Genomic DNA, 16,349 nt, shown 5'->3' on the forward strand with positions numbered 1-16,349 from the left:
CTCGCCACCAGGTCAGTGCCTGCCTCCCAGCTCTCCAATACAATGTGGTTTACTGGGCCAGCTTTCTTACACAAACCTGACCAAGCTGACCATACGGCACAAGAGTCATTCAAGCTCGTCAGCATAGATCTAGATGTGGAGGTCCGTCCTCATGTGATCAGCTTAATGACTCACAACCAAGAGAGCCTACTTACCTGCGAGCGCTTTGAACGCTTTTCAACCTGGCAATCGCTCGTTAGAGCCATAGCTTTCTTAATCCATGTGGCTCGCTCTCACAAGTCCGATCCTGGCAGCTCGTCAAACAAATGCAGAGGTTGGCACTGGTGCAGGAAGCCTCGTTCCCCAGACGAGTTGGCTGCAGCTGAGAACATTATCATCAGGTCAGTTCAAATTCAGGCATACTCTGAGGAGTACAGAGCACTTGCTGAAAAAAGAACCATTACCAAGACCAGTTCACTGTGGAAACTGAATCCAGTTTTGAATGACGGCCTCATCAGAATTGGAGGACGGCTGACGCATGCAGAACTGAGCTTGCAAGAAAGGAGTCCTGTTGTCCTGCCACATCAAAGCCACATCACAACATTGCTCACAAGACACCACCATGTACTGATAGAACGCCAGGGCCGCCAGTTCACTGAGGGAGCCATTCGAGCAGCCGGCTTGTGGATTGTCAGTGGCAAACGGTTGATTGGATCTGTCTTACACCAATGCGTCACATGCAGAAAGCTCAGATGGAGAACGGAGGAGCAGAAGATGGCTGATCTGCCTCCGGAATGACTTAGTTCATCGCCACCATTTTCATACGTCGGCCTGGATGTTTTTGGCCCTTGGACTATCACTACTCACCGCACCAGAGGAGGCGCCGCTCATAGCAAACGCTGGGCTATGCTATTCACTTGTATGAGCACAAGAGCTGTGCATATAGAAGTGATCAAGTCCATGGACACGTCCAGCTGCATTAATGCATTACGAAGATTCTTCGCCATCCGCGGGCCAGCAAAGCAGCTAAGATCCGACTGTGGAACAAATTTCATTGGAGCCTGTCGAGAGCTAGAGTTAGGGAATGAACATAACCAAAGGCCAAGCATCCTGACATACCTAAGCCAGCAAGGTTGCACATGGGAATTTAATCATCCACATGCTTCACACATGGGTGGTGCATGGGAGCGCATGATTGGAGTGTCGCAGCGCATTCTGGACTCAATGTTGCGACAGAACAGACCACCTCAGCTGACGCACGAAGTGCTGTGCACCTTCATAGCTGAAGTGTCAGCAATCATTAATGCGAGGCCCCTTGTTCCTGTTTCTTCCGATCCAGATTCACCATTCCCCTTTTGACTCCAAACATGTTACTCACACAGAAGGGCTGTGTACCCACTCCTCCTGGAGACTTCACTGACAAAGACCTCCTGAAGAGCCAGTGGAGAAGAGTACAAGCCTTGGCCAGTAAGTTCTGGAGCCGCTGGCGCACCGAGTACCTTCCCACTTTGCAAAGCTGGCGGAAGTGGAACGAGGCTCGTCGGAGTCTCCGAGAAGGTGACATTGTCTTACTGAAAGAAAGCCAAGTATCCCGCAATGAGTGGCCTATGGGTCGTGTCACCCCTGTCTTCCCCAGCAAAGACGACAGGGTGCGAAAGATAGAGGTGAAGGCCACTGTTCAAGGGACGGTCAAAAAGTTCTTCAGACCCATCTCAGAGGTCGTACTCCTCTTACCTAAGGAGGACTGAGTGTTATTGATTCCACAGTTCTGTATGTTTTATAAGTAGTGGCATCTAATAGACGCCAGGCGGGGAGTGTTCTGCCTTATAATTGCAGGAGTTTCGTTTTGTTGCCGCCAGTAGGTGGCAGTAAATGGAAATGGCCAGTAGGGTCACTCAACAGGAAGTAGTATAGTGAAAGCAAACAAAGAGGTCACATCAGCATGGAGCGTGCTGCAAGTTAATCCGTTGTAATCTTACATTGTTACGCCTTCGAAAGCATTGCCTGTGAGTTGAATGGTTTCATTACATATTCATGTTTAGATGTTAGTTATATCTCATGTATGTAACAAGGTGCATTTCTTTCTTTTTTCTTTCTCAGTTTTACTCCAACCCAATGCAACTGATTTGTATTGTTTCATTGACCTCATGCAAGTGTGACATTATTAAACACCGGAGCTTGGACGCTACATCCTGACTCCCATGTCGTTATTGAAAGGAGTTTGGCTGGCTGTCTAACTGCGTACAGACACATACACGTAGGGAGGACAGTACAAGCACATTCCTCAATGAGGTTGAGGCGAAGCACCCGCGGACCCTTGGGAATGAGAAGTCCAGGGCGCCACGCAAAGGACAGATGAAGCTTGGTCAGAAGTTGCCCAGGCCGTCAGCACGAACTCCACCATTCCTCGGACAGCAGAACAATGCCATAAAAAATTAATGATTTATTGCTATCTGCCATGGTTTGTACAGTTATTAGAAAAGTCAAATGTAATATTTATTTAAATTTAACTGAACTAGTTTTAAAAAGCTGTTCGATGCACGTGTGTTGTCAAGTGACTTAATTATCCAGGCTTGCCATAAAATTTTATGGCTTTGGGGCCAGCTCCGGGTCATCCATTGTCTCCAGTCTTAGGCACTCCCTCGGAACCGAGGATGACTTGCTTCCACGTTAAAAATGAGTTTGCAAGTGACTGATGAGTCCAATGCGGGACCTACAGTCTCTGTCACAGGTGGGGCAGACGGTGGTTGAAGGGGCGGGTGGGTGGGGTGCTTGGGTTGACGTGCGCTCCTTGCGCTGCCTGTGCTTGGCTTCCGCTTGCTCCCGGCGAAGAGACACCTCCACTTTGTGCGGTCTTGGGGCAGGGATTCCCAGGTGTCGGTGGGGATGTTACACTTTTTCAAGGAGGCTTTGAGGGTGTCCTTGAAGCATGTCCTCTGCCCACCTGGGGCTCTCTTGCCGTGTCGGAGCTCCGAGTAGAGCGCTTGTTTTGGGAGTCTCGTATGGGGCACGCGGACAATGTGACCCGTCCATCGGAGCTGATTGAGCGTGGTTAAAGCTTCGATGCTAGGAATGTTGGCCTGAGCAAGAACACTGATGTTGGTGCACCTATCCTGCCAAGGGATTTGCAGGATCTTGTGGAGGCAGCGTTGGTGGTACCTCTCCAGTGCTTTGAGGTGCCTGCTGTACATGGCCTATGCCTCTGAGGCATATAGCAGGGCGGGTATCACTGCTGCTCTGTAGACCATGAGCTTAGTGCCGGGTTAGGTCCTGGTCTTCAAACACTCTTCCTCAGGCGACCATCCATTGTGCTCTTATCTTGATTCCACAGGTTTGAGTTGTAAAATTTCAATTAGTTAGTGGGAAAAAAAACCCTGTCTTCAAAGCAGGTTCTGTCCCTGCCTCAAATGCAGATGGGTGGACTCTGCAGAAAAAGCTGCGGTTTCATGACATTTCATATTTTCTGTTTTCATTTTAGAGTAAAATTGTTAACGCTAGAGAACATGCACGGACAGGTGGTGGTGTCACGCTAAGGGATTTTTCCGAGCATGAGGAAAGGGTCGAGCAGCTGCTTGGAATGAGTAGCGGTTGTACAGTGGCTGCTGCACAATCAGGCATTGGGATAAGGAAAGGTGAGTTGGTCTGGCCAGCTATATGTTTAAAAATGTTAGGTGTGTGTTGAATATCAGCTTCTGTGATGTGGCAGATTATGCTTTACCTTTGCAACTGTTTCCCTTTCCACAGGTGGACAGCATACCTCTCACAGACAGGATGAACAGTGCGTTGAGTCTGTGGCCACAGAGGATATTGGGGAAGGGGTTACAGATGCAGTGGGAGCAGGAAGTGAGGTGGTGGAGGAGGAGGAGGAATTTGCGCTGTCAGCTAGTGGAAGAGGAGGACATGGACCTTGGGTGGCTGCATAGTAACTCTCCATCTCCTGGCCCCTCTGGCTTGGTGCGAGGCATAGATGACTATCGTGCCACAGCCAGTCACCAACCTGATAGTGCAGAGCAGGTGGGAGAAGCAGAAAGACGTTCAACACTACGGAATAACAGATGCTCAGGTGCAACAGATTGAAGGGTTGAGGCAATGGATGTGTACTCAATGAGAAGAAAGTTGACTCTCTTGCCGCCATCAGGCAGGGAATTGATTTTGGTAAAGATGTTACTATGTCACTTAGATAGTATTACAGTTGCAAAAATATTGCAGTTGCAAAAATATAGTGCTTAATCAGATAAGTGAGCCTTGTTCAACTCTTGCAGTTGCTTGAGTCAATTTCTGCTGCCATTACTTTGACTCCTGCAGAACCGCCCTTACCTGCTCCCAGTGCAGAACCACGAGACAGCAGCTCCGCCAGACCTGATACAAGCAACCGTTGCTTTTCAGCAACAGCAGCCCTGTCAGGAGGCAATTGCTGAAGGGCAAGAGATGGCACAGAGGGCCCTTTCAATTGGCAGCAGAGGGCTCCAGTCACAAGGTTGGGGGGGGGGGGGGGGAAGAGAAGGGGAAAGCACAGGAGACAGTAGGGTGTCACCTTTTGCACAATCCACCTCCTTTGACCCTCAGGCACAGATGCAAGGGGGCAAATCGTTCAATTCTGTAATGTTTCATTTTATTTAAATGTTATCATTGCTTTTATGAAATATATATTTGTGACTGAAAGTGTATGTAACCTTTGTTTAAAAAGTACAGCCTCTAGTCGCTTTGAAAAAAATTTCAACTTTATTTGCAAAAATATTTAAAATTACAACTGTTTGAAAATGAGAAAATAGCTAGTTTCCATCTGGAATGTCTTTATTGCACTAAGAAACCAAAAAAGTCACTTAAAACTGTTTACAAATTTTATTCAAAACAATTAGGTTTGCAAATGTTTGAAAAGTAGATAATAGTTTATAACTTTTAAATGTTAACTAGCTATGTACATCAAAGCTGAACCGCAAAAGTCTTTGATGCTGCAATAAAAGTTCACTTTCACTTTAAATTGTGTCTGTTCCTTTCTTTGCCTTGCTGGGGGAGGGGGAGGTACAAGGTGACACCATCATCACCTCGTGAAGGTGTTGGCTACTAGCAGTTCCTGAGCAGCCTTACTTTTGGCAGCACTTGGCTCCTCCCCATCAGGCCTGGCCACAGGCACATTGGCATCGTCCATGTCCTCCATTTCAGCAGGGAGCTCCTGTGCAGGGTTAAGGGTCAGTGCTTCCTGCAGGGCAAAGTTATGCAAAGCACAACAGGCCACCACAATCCTTGCCACTTTCAGAGGAGAATACTGCAAGGTTCCCCCTGACCTGTCCAGGCACTGGAAGCGCGATTTCAGAACCCCGATTGTCCTCTCCACCACTTGCCGTGTGGACACGTGTGCCTGGTTGTATCTCTCCTGAGCCTCATTATTGGTCTTGCAGTAGGGAGTCAGCCATGGTCTTAGCGGGTAGCCCTTGTCGCCCAATATCCATGTGGATCCTGGAAGCAATGTGCTGAGGGTGCCATATAAGTCCAAGTTACGGAGGACGAAGGAGTCGTGAGCACTTCCCCGGTGATCTGCATTCACGTTTAGGATCCTGAGGTGCACATCAGACTATCATGACATTCAATGAATGAAACCCCTTCCTGTTGATGTATGTCACAGGTGTATCCAGCGGTGCCTTCAATGCAACATGGGTTCCAGCGACAGCCCCAATCACTTTGGGGAATCCAGCAATGCTATAAAATGCAAGGGCCCTCTCCTTTTGATGGCGAGTGGACAAGTCAAAGTCTATGGACTCTGAAGCCCTACGGAAAATGGCATCTGTGACCTGGTGAATGCAGACCATCGCAGCACTCTGGGAGATGTTGGAAATGTCACCGGTGCCTGCCTGAAATGACCCACTTGCAAAGAAGTTCAATGCTGTGGTTACCTTCATGTTCACTGACAAGGCAGTGCAGGTCTTAGAGCGTGTTTGAAGGTCCTCCTTCAACATGTCATAGTCAGCTGATTGCCTCTTTACTGAAGCGCAGCCTCCTCACACACAACTCCTCAGACAGCATCTCAAATGACAGCCTCTCCCTGTACACTCTCTGGGGTGGGTAGTAGTTCCTCCTGATCAGGAGACAGTGATGGTTCCTCAGTCTTCTTTCTTGTTCCATGGCATTTCCAATTCTCTGAAACATAGAAGATAGGAGTAGGCCATTTGGCCCCTTGAGCCTGCTCCGCCATTCAATGCGATCATGGCTGATCATCCAAATTCAGTACCCTGTCCCTGCTTTCTCCCCATATCCCTTGATCCCCTTAGCCTTAAGAAATATATCCAAGTCCTTCTTGAATATATTTAATGAATTGGCCTCAACTGTCTTCTGGGGTAGAGAATTCCACAGGTTCACCACTCTCTAGGTGAAGAAATTCCTCCTCATCTCTGTCCTAAATGGCTTACCCCTTATCCTTAGACTGTGACCCCCGGTTCTGGGAACAGCCTTCCTGCATCTAATCTGTCTAGTCCTGTTAGAATTTTATAAGTTCTGAAGCACAATCGCACCGGAGGATCAGGGCAACATCGTCAAAGGGCATATTTCTCCCTCAAGTACTTCATTTGTTTAAAGAGGAAGCATGTAAGGAAAAAATGGAAAGAGTTGTAAAAGTAATTTTTGTAATGTATGTACCTTTAAGGGGGGGGAAACTATGTTTTGCAGCTCATGTATACTGCAGTACCCACACCTGTATATAACGCTGAGTAGTAATCTGTACAGATCAGTTGCAGTCTGAGCCACGTTGAGTAAACACCGTTGTACCGTTCTCCACAGTGTGTGTCTGATTATTACACGGATGTAACATTGGCGACGAGGCAGGTTTGAACCTACCTGCAACTCTGCATCACTTCCCGGGGATTCGTTCCTGGAGATCAGTGGATTGGAGGTCAAGGCCAGAGACTTGGGCGTCGACCACGGGCAACCGCCCAGGCATCCAGCAGAGACTCGAGAATTGCGGGGGAGGCTGTCGAGAGCCAGGCTTGGCTTTCCAGTCGAGGTGGTCCAGCGAAACGGGCTGGCAACAGGTAGTGCGCAGACCCTTCCCGGACAGCGGCGGGCTAGAGCCCGACCGAGCGGCACAGCAAAGGGCCGAGCAGCATCGACGGGGGAGAGAGAGAGAGGGCAGAGCGCACAGGGCGCAGCCGGTGTTCAGGGGCCGAGCAGCGTCAGAGAGGGGGAGAGAGAGAAGCGCGCAAAACCTACAGGGCGCCGCCATTGCCACGAGAACCGCCGGGAGCGGCGTCGGCAGCAGCGGGGGAGGAAGGAAAGTGCGGGAGACGCCATTTTAAACCACACCCAAAATGCCGAAGAGTGGCATTATCACCGCATTTGACAATGAAGTTGAAGATTGGACTACATATGTCGAACAGAGAGGTGTACTGCGAGGCAAATGAGGTGTCAGATGACAAGAAAGCGTTGGTATTGTTAAATTTAATGGGTGCAAAGACATATGGTTTATTACAAAATCTAGTAACCCCAACGAAGCCAATGGAAAAGAGTTTTGAAGACATAGTAACGATACTACAGGAACATTTAAACCCCACACCGCTGCTGATAGCAGAAAGATTCAAGTTTCACAAACGGAACCAGCATAAGGATGAAAGCAATGCTGATTATTTAACAGAACTGCGCAAACTATCGAAACACTGCCAGTTTGGAGCAGGACTGGCAGATACCTTAAGGGACAAGTTTGTGTGTGGGCTTCAAAGTGAAGGAACCCAGAAATGGCTTTTATCTGAAAAGGACCTTACGCTGGAAAAGGCTTTCAGCATTGCGGTATCATGTGAAGCAGCAGCACGGGGCGCTGCAGAGATACAACAGAGACCGCAAGAATATGGCACAAACGAAATGTCATATGGAACAGAGAAGTGCTATCGCTGCGGCAGAACAACACACGACCACAATGATTGCTGGTTCAAAGACAAAGTGTACAGACAGTGTGGAAAAGTAGGACACATAGCACGAGTCTGCAGGTCGGGAAAGAAAACCAGCAATAAGAAACCGACCAAAGGAAAGTACAAGAAGGTGCATAAGATGACGGAGAATAGTTCAGACGAACAAAAAAGAGTGATAACGACTCCGAAAGCAGGGAACTGAGTTGTCTGAAACTACATAATGTGATCACAACAGAGGATCACCGAACCATTTGGGTCACTCAAGATAGCAGGAGTCCAGGTAAAGATGGAATCGGACACAGGATCAGCCCTAACAGTCATAAACCGACAGGACTACGAGCAGCTATTCTCACACATACCCTTGAGAGACACAAAAATTATTTTGAAGACGTACACGGGGCAAAAAGTCTACCCCAAAGGAAAAATAAGGGTGACCGTTATATATAACGGTAAGGAAACACCAAAACTAGACCTGTATGTATTGCAAGATGGAGGACCACCATTACTGGGACGTGAATGGATCCGCAAAATACAACTGGACTGGCATTCCATACAGGCACTGACTGTGGCTGACAAAAAGGATGACGACGTCACACCTGGGCGACTGTCAAAGATCCTAACTGACGCGAAAGAAGTGTTCCAGCAAGGACTCTGAACACTAAAAGGCATGACAGCGACGATTAAAATTGAAGAAAACGCAAGCCCAAAATGTTTTAAGGCCAGACCTGTACCTTATGCGATCCGCCCAGCTGTCGAAGCAGAGCTGGAGAGTCTGAACGTTCAGGTGTACTGTCCAAGGTAGACTGGAGCGAGTGGGCTACACCCATCGTCCCTGTGATGAAAAAGTCATTGAGCAGCACGCCTGGGGAACCAAGGAAGGTTCGCATCTGTGGGGACTAAGGTAACAGTGAACCCGGTCCTTCACACGGTACAATATCCACTTCCGCGGATTGAAGATATTTTCGCCTCGCTATCTGGAGGGAAACGCTTCACTAAGATTGATCTAGCCCAGGCGTATCTGCAAATGGAGGTAGAAGAAGCATCAAAGAAATACCTCACAATCAACACCCATAAAGGTCTCTACCAATACAATCGGCTGGTATTCGGGGTAGCATCAGCTCTAGCTATTTGGCAGAGGGCAATGGAACAAGTCCTGCAAGGGATCCCAGGAACACAGTGTTATTTGGACGACATCCTGGTCACGGGCGAAAATGACAGTGATCACCTTGCCAACCTGGAGCAGGTGCTCACTAGATTGCAGGAATATGGGCTCCGAGCTAACCGCCCCAAATGCGAGTTTTTTAGAAAACAGATCTCGTATTGTGGCCACGTTATCGATAAAGAGGGGTTACATAAGTCCCCAGAGAAGATTGAGGCAGTAGTCAAGGCTCCAGCACCGGAAAATGTGTCACAACTGAGGTCGTTCCTCGGGCTGGTAAACTACTACCATAAGTTCTTGCCAAATTTGTCTACAATACTCCACCCACTGAACACCCTACTGCAAACTGGGGTGCCATGGAAGTGGAGTGACGAATGTAGACGAGCTTTCCAGAAGAGCAAAACACTAATCACATCGAAAGAGGTATTGGCCCATTACAACCCAGCATTACCAATTCGGTTGGCATGTGATGAGTCACCCTACGGCATTGGAGCGGTGCTGTCGCACAAATTCTCGGATGGCTCAGAGAGGCCAATAGCCTTTGCATCACGATCACTAACCTCAGCCGAGCGTAACTACGCCCAGATTGACAGGGAGGCCCTCAGCCTAGTGTGGGGAGTGAAATAGTTCAATCACTATCTGCACGGGCAGAAATTCACCTTGCTGACTGATCACCAGCCTCTTGTCTCCATTTTTAATCCAAAGAAGGGCGTTCCGGTGATGACTGCGCAACGACTACAAAGATGGTCACTTTTTCTAGGGGCGCATCACTATGAGATTGAATATAAGGGCACAAAATAGCATGGAAATGCTGATGGGCTATCACGCCTGCCATTGCCTACTGCGGAGGAAGCACCAGCAGTGGATCCTGTCAAAATATTCCATTCAACTATAGCTGAATACCTACCGGTAACTAACGCTTGTATCGAAAAGGAAACCCGAAATGACCCGACACTGTCTCGGGTATATGATTTGACGGTGAAGGGATGGCCCGCACATGGCGACTCACTGTTGCCAGCATTCTCGACAAGGAGAGAACAGCTGTCAGTGTGCCGGGGGACCTTGATGTGTGGATCCCGAGTGGTAATTCCACCCAAGTTAAGGGATAGAGTTCTCAATGAGCTTCATGAGGGTCATCTGGGAGGGGTAAAAATGAAAAGCCTAGCCAGGGCTTGTGTGGTGGCCAGGAATCGATAAACAAATCGAGGACCTGACCAATAGCTGCTCAGGATGCCAGAAAGTCCAAAATGCGCCACCACAGGCCCCTCTACACCCATGGGAGTGGCCCTCATCTCCATGGCAACGGGTGCATATTGATTTTGCTGGTCCATTCATGGACTCAATGTTCTTAATAGCCGTGGATGCGCACTCGAAATGACCTGAAGTCATCAAAATGTCCTCCACCACCACGGAGAAAACTATTGCAGTCCTACTGCCATTTTTGCCAGGAATGGCTTGCCAGAACAGATTTGCTCCGACAATGGACCACAGTTTGTGTCCGAAGAGTTCCGGAGGTTCTTGGAAAAGAATGGGGTAAGGCATTACACATCCGCCCCGTATCATCCAGCCACAAATGGATTGGCTGAGAGGTTCGTACAAACCTTTAAGAAGACAATAAAGGCTATGTACAATGACAACATTCCGCTGCAGCACAAGGTGGACAATTTCCTGTTAGCCTACAGAAATGCGACACACGCAGTCACCAACCAGGCCCCAGCCATGATGTTCTTTAACCGAAGGTTAAGATCTCGCCTGGATTTGCTCAGACCAAACGTGCGAAGAGATGTTGAGAGTAAGCAATTCCAGCACATCCATGAGAAGCCAACAAGGAGCTTCAATGTAGGGCAACCAGTCTTGGCCCGCGACTACCGAACAAAAAAATGGCAGCCAGGAACGATATGCACACGGCAGGGCCCACTAATGTACACAGTGGACGTTGGGGAGAGCATTGAGAGATGCCATGCTGACCAGATCCTAGAGTCACAGGAACAAGTCAACCCCATGCCTCGCCCATATGTACCTGGTGATGAACCCGACGTAAAGGTCGCATCTACCCCAGAAAAAGTAGCATCGGAAGCTGAAGAACCAACCAATGACAGGGGGCCAGAATCGCCTCCGCACCAAGAGCAAGACTCTCGGGAAAGGCGCTATCCAGAAAGGATCAGGAAGCCTCCCCAAAGACTGAATATATAAGTAGACTATTTTCAGCTAATGTTGCATGTTAAAAGTGTTAATTGTAATTAGTTTGATATTTAATTGTTAAATGAGTGTTATGGTACTGTTAATCTAAAAGGGGAGGAATTGTAATGTATGTACCTTTAAGGGGGGGGAACTATGTTTTGCAGCTCATGTATACTGCAGTACCAGCAGTGACCACACTTTTATATAACACTGAGTAGTAATCTGTACAGATCAGTTGCAGTCTGAGCCACGTTGAGTAAACACCGTTGTACCGTTCTCCGCAGTCTGTGTCTGATTATTACATGGACGTAACTATTATGTCTGTGTATAATTGAGACACGGACTGCAGGAATGGATTATAACAAGTCTTCACTGAATGGAGACAACCTGGAAACTGAAACTACAGAAGCCTGCTAGGGCCTTTTATACAGGGGTGGTCACTGCCGGTACTGCAGTCTGAGACCAGTTATTCCCTTAAAGGTACATACACAACAATTCCTCCCCTTTTAGATAAACAGTACATAACATTCATTTAACAACTAAATAATAACTAATTACAATTACGGTTGCTAGATACATTGGTTGAAGTTAAGCAATTATAAGTTCAGTCTTTGAGGAGGCTTCCTGATTCTGTCTGGATAACGCCTCTTTGGGATATCAGGTTCTTCCGGTAAGGTTGAGTCGGGATCAATGTCGTTGTTTGGTTCGTCTGCTTCCAATATCACCGATTCTGCGGTAGATGCAATTGGTACTTCGGTTTCATCGTCAGGTGTATCAGATCGTGGTGTGGAGTTGACGTTTTCCAGTGACTCTAGAATCTGGTCAGCATGGTGTCTTACAATGCTCTCCCCAATGTCCACGGTATACATGAGAGGTCCTTGCCGTATACAAATCGTTCCTGGCTGCCATTTCTCTGTGCGGTAGTCCCGGGCCAAAACTGGTTGACCTATCTTAAAGCTCCTGGTCGGCCTTTCATTCATATTCTGAAACTGCCTGTTCTCCACATCTCTTCTGACGTTTGGCTTAACCAAATCCAAGCGGCATCGTAGTCTTCGATTGAAGATCATGGCTGGAATTTGGTTAGTAACCGCATGTGTCGCATTCCGGTAGGCAAACAAGAAGTTATCCACCTTGTGTTGTAGGGGTATATCTTCATTACACATTGCCTTGATAGCCTTCTTGAATGTTTGAACAAACCTCTCGGCCAATCCATTAGTGGCTGGATGATATCGGGCAGATGTGTAATGCTTAACACCATTGTTCTTTAAGAACCTCCAGAACTCTTCAGACACAAACTGTGGTCCATTGTCAGAGCAAATCTGTTCAGGCAGCCCATTCCTGGCGAATATGGTTCGTAAAACTGTGATCGTTTTTTCCGTGGTGGTTGAGGACATTTTTATTACCTCTGGCCACTTTGAATGTGCATCCACCGCAATTAAAAACACCGAGTCCATAAAGGGACCAGCAAAATCAATGTGCACCCTTTGCCATGGAGATGAGGGCCACTCCCATGGATGTAGAGGGGCTTGTGGTGGGGCGTTTTGGACCTTCTGGCATCCTGTACAGCTCTTGGTCATCTCTTCGATTTCTCTATCGATTCCCGGCCACCACACAAACGCCCTGGCTAAGTTCTTCATTTTTACCCCTCCCAGATGACCCTCATGAAGCTCATTGAGCACTCTATCCTTCAATTTGGGTGGAATTACTACTCTGGATCCACACATCAAGGTTCCTCTGCACATTGACAGCTGTTCTCTTCTCGGCGAGAATGCTGGCAGCAGTGGTTCGCCATGTGCTGGCCATCCCTTCACCGTTAAATCATAGACCCAGGAGTATGTCGGGTCATTTCGTGTTTCCTTTTCTATGTTTGCATTCGTCACAGGGAGACATTCGACTATAGTCGAGTGGAATAACTCCACTGGATCCACTGCCAGTTCTTCTTCCACCATCGGCAACGGTAGGCGCGGCAATCCATCAGCATTCCCATGCTGTTTAGTTCCTTTGTACTCGATGTCATATTGGTGAGCCCCTAGGAAAAGGGACCACCTCTGTAACCGTTGTGCCGTCATTATCGGTACGCCCTTCTGAGGGTTGAAAATGGAGACGAGAGGTTGATGATCAGTTAGTAGAGTAAATTTCTGACCGTGCAGGTAGCGATTGAACTTCTTCACCCCCCACACCAGGCTGAGGGCCTCTGTCAATCTGGACGTAGTTACGCTCGGCTGAAGTTAACGAGCGTGACGCAAAAGCTATCGGCCTCTCTGAACCATCAAGGAATTTATGGGACAGTACCGCCCCAATGCCGTAGGGAGACGCATCACACGCCAGTCTTATCGGTAGTGATGGGTTGTAGTAAGCCAATACTTCTCTTGAAGTGATTAGGTCCTTACTCTTCTGAAAGGCCCGCTTGCATTCATCGCTCCATTTCCATGCTACTCCCGTTCGTAGTAGGGTGTTCAGTAGATGCAGAATTGTGGACCAATTCGGCAAAAGCTTGTGGTAGTAATTCACCAATCCGAGGAATGACCTCAGTTGCGACACATTCAGGCGCTACAGCCTTAACTACCGCTTCAATTTTGTCAGGGGACTTATGCAACCCCTCTTCATCAATCACGTGGCCGCAATACGATATCGGTTTCTTAAAAAACTCACACTTGGGGCGATTGGCTCGTAGCCCATGTTCACGTAATCTAGTGAGCACCTGCTCCAAGTTGGCAAGGTGTTCACTGTCATCTTCACCTGTCACTAGGATGTCGTCCAAGTAACTGAGTCCCCGGAATCCCTTGCAGGACTTGTTCCATCGCTCTTTGCCATATCGCCGGAGCTGATGCTACTCCGAATACCAGTCGATTATACTGGTAAAGACCTTTGTGAGTGTTTATCGAGAGATACTTCCTAGAGGATTCTTCAACCTCCATCTGCAAATATGCTTGTGCTAGGTCAATTTTTGTAAAACGCTTCCCTCCAGATAGTGAGGCGAAGATATCTTCTATCCTTGGAAGAGGATACTGTACTGTGTGAAGGACTGGGTTCACCGTCACCTTGAAGTCCCCACAAATGCAAACCTTCCTTGGCTCTTCAGACTTATCGTTTAACGTTTTCTTCATGACAGGAACGATGGGTGTTGCCCACTCGCTCCAGTCTACTTTAGATAACACGCCTGCCTTCTCCAGCTCTGCCTCGACGGCTGGGCGAATTGCATATGGTACCGGTTTTGCTTTGAAAAACTTGGGAATTGCATTCTCCTCTATTTTTATTGAGGTGGTTACGCCTTTAAGAGTGCCCAGTTCTTGTTGAAATACCTCTTTGGCGTCAGCTAAGATTGTTGACAATCGTCCAGGAGTGACGTCATCATCCTTTGTACCAGCCACCGTCAGTGCCTGAATGGAGTGCCAGTCTAAACTTATCTTTCTGATCCATTCACGTCCCAATAATGGTGGTCCACCATCTTGCAGAATGTAGAGATACAATCTCCGTATTTTCTTGCCGTTGTATTCGACAGGCACCCTTATTTTTCCTCTGGGGTATACTTTTAGCCCCGTATACGTCCTCAAGACAATGGATGTCTCTCTCAAGGGTATGTGTGAGAATAGCCGCTCGTAGTCTCGTCGATTCATGACGGTTAGAGCTGATCCTGTATCCAATTCTTTTTTAATTGGGACCCTGCTATCGTGAGGGTGACCCAAATGGTTCGGTGATCCTCTTTTGCGATTACGTTGTGAAGTTTGAGACAGCTTAGTCTCTTGTTCCCGGATTCACTATCACTGATCTGGTCTTCGGAACTACTGTCCGTCATCTTTTGTACTTTCTTGTATGGTTCCTTAGTAGCCTTTTTGTTGTTGTTGGTCTTCTTCCCAGACCTGCAAACTCGTGCAATGTGTCCCATCTTTCCGCATTGCCTGCATATTTTGTCCTTGGACCAGCAGTCCTTCTGGTCATGATTTGTTCTGCCGCAGCGATAACATTTTGCAAATCCCCATGTCATTTTGTGGGTGCCGTATTCCTATGGCTTTTGTTGTATTTCCGCAGCTCCCCTTGCTGCTGCTTCGTATGATAGTGCCACGCTGAAAGCCTTATCTAGCGTCAGCTCTTTCTCTGAGAGTAACCTCTTCTGGGTTCCTTCACTCAGGAGTCCACAGACAAATTTGTCCCGTAAGGTATCTGCCAGTCCTGCTCCGAACTGGCAGTGCTTTGGTAGCTTGCGTAGTTCCGTAAGGTAATCAGCATTGCTCTCATTTTTATGCTGATTTCTCCTGTGGAATTTAAATCTTTCTGCTATCAGCAGCGGTGTAGGATTTAGGTGTTCCTGTAGGATAGCAACAATTTTGTTAAAACTCTTCGCCTTCGGTTTGGCTGGAGTAATCAGGTCCCGCAATAGGCCGTACGTTCTTGCGCCCATTAAATTTAGCAATACCGATGCCTTTTTCTCCTCGGCTATTTCGTTTGTGTAGTGTATGTGCCTTTAAGAGCCCCAGGTGTACTGTAATGCCGGTAATGGCCACTCGGGCTATATAAGCCTGTATATTGTGTTGTATCCGTTAGGTGTTTACTAAACAAAGTCTGGAGGGGAACTATGAAACCAACTCCTGTCTTCAGTGTCTCTATCAACACACAGACACAACAGTGGCGACGAATTGGAAACGGACTTACCTGCAATTCAGCAGCACCTCAAGGACATCGATTCCTCTGGCGTCCAAAGTTGAAGAAAATTCAAGAAAAAGGGCTGTGGTTTCAACAGCTAGCCGAGCTGGTAGCAGGTACTGCAATAATCCTTCCTGGGCATCGGGCTGGGGCTCCAGCGGCTGGCTCTACAGCTGGGCCAAGCAGCGAAAGCGGAGGCAAGCAGTAACAGACGGGGAGGGAGCACTCGGGAGACGGCCGGCGCTGCAAGCAGGTCGGCGTTCAGACCTAGAGAGAGAGTCCGGCGGGAACGAGTCTCCAACTGTAAATAAATAAATAGAAAGAACGGGAACCACGAGAAACAGCGTCGTCATCGGCAGCAGCGGTGGGGAAGCGCAGGAAGCGCCATATCTTTTCTGCAGAAAAGAAAGAAAAGCGCGGGAAGTGCCATTTTATTTCTAGGATGCTTAAGTCTGGCAATATTGATGCTTTTGATAACGAGATAGAGGATTGGACCA

At 47.9% G+C, this 16,349-nt stretch overlaps 1 protein-coding gene across 1 annotated transcript in view; it reads left to right on the plus strand.

Moving 5' to 3' along the window:
* Positions 1 to 3,946: 3,946 nt before the first annotated feature.
* The window catches only part of LOC147109266 (tumor necrosis factor alpha-induced protein 2-like), a 67,586-nt gene continuing 55,183 nt past the window's right edge, over positions 3,947 to 16,349 (plus strand). The window contains exons 1-2 of the mRNA XM_086004182.1: positions 3,947 to 4,042; positions 4,285 to 4,400. Coding sequence (XP_085860308.1) covers positions 3,947 to 4,042; positions 4,285 to 4,400 — 212 coding nt within the window. The remainder of the gene's footprint in view (positions 4,043 to 4,284; positions 4,401 to 16,349) is intronic.

Source organism: Somniosus microcephalus, chromosome 12 (assembly GCF_052327205.1).
Source record: "Somniosus microcephalus isolate GS21.2 chromosome 12, FLI_Smic_1.0, whole genome shotgun sequence".
Taxonomy (NCBI): domain Eukaryota; kingdom Metazoa; phylum Chordata; class Chondrichthyes; order Squaliformes; family Somniosidae; genus Somniosus; species Somniosus microcephalus.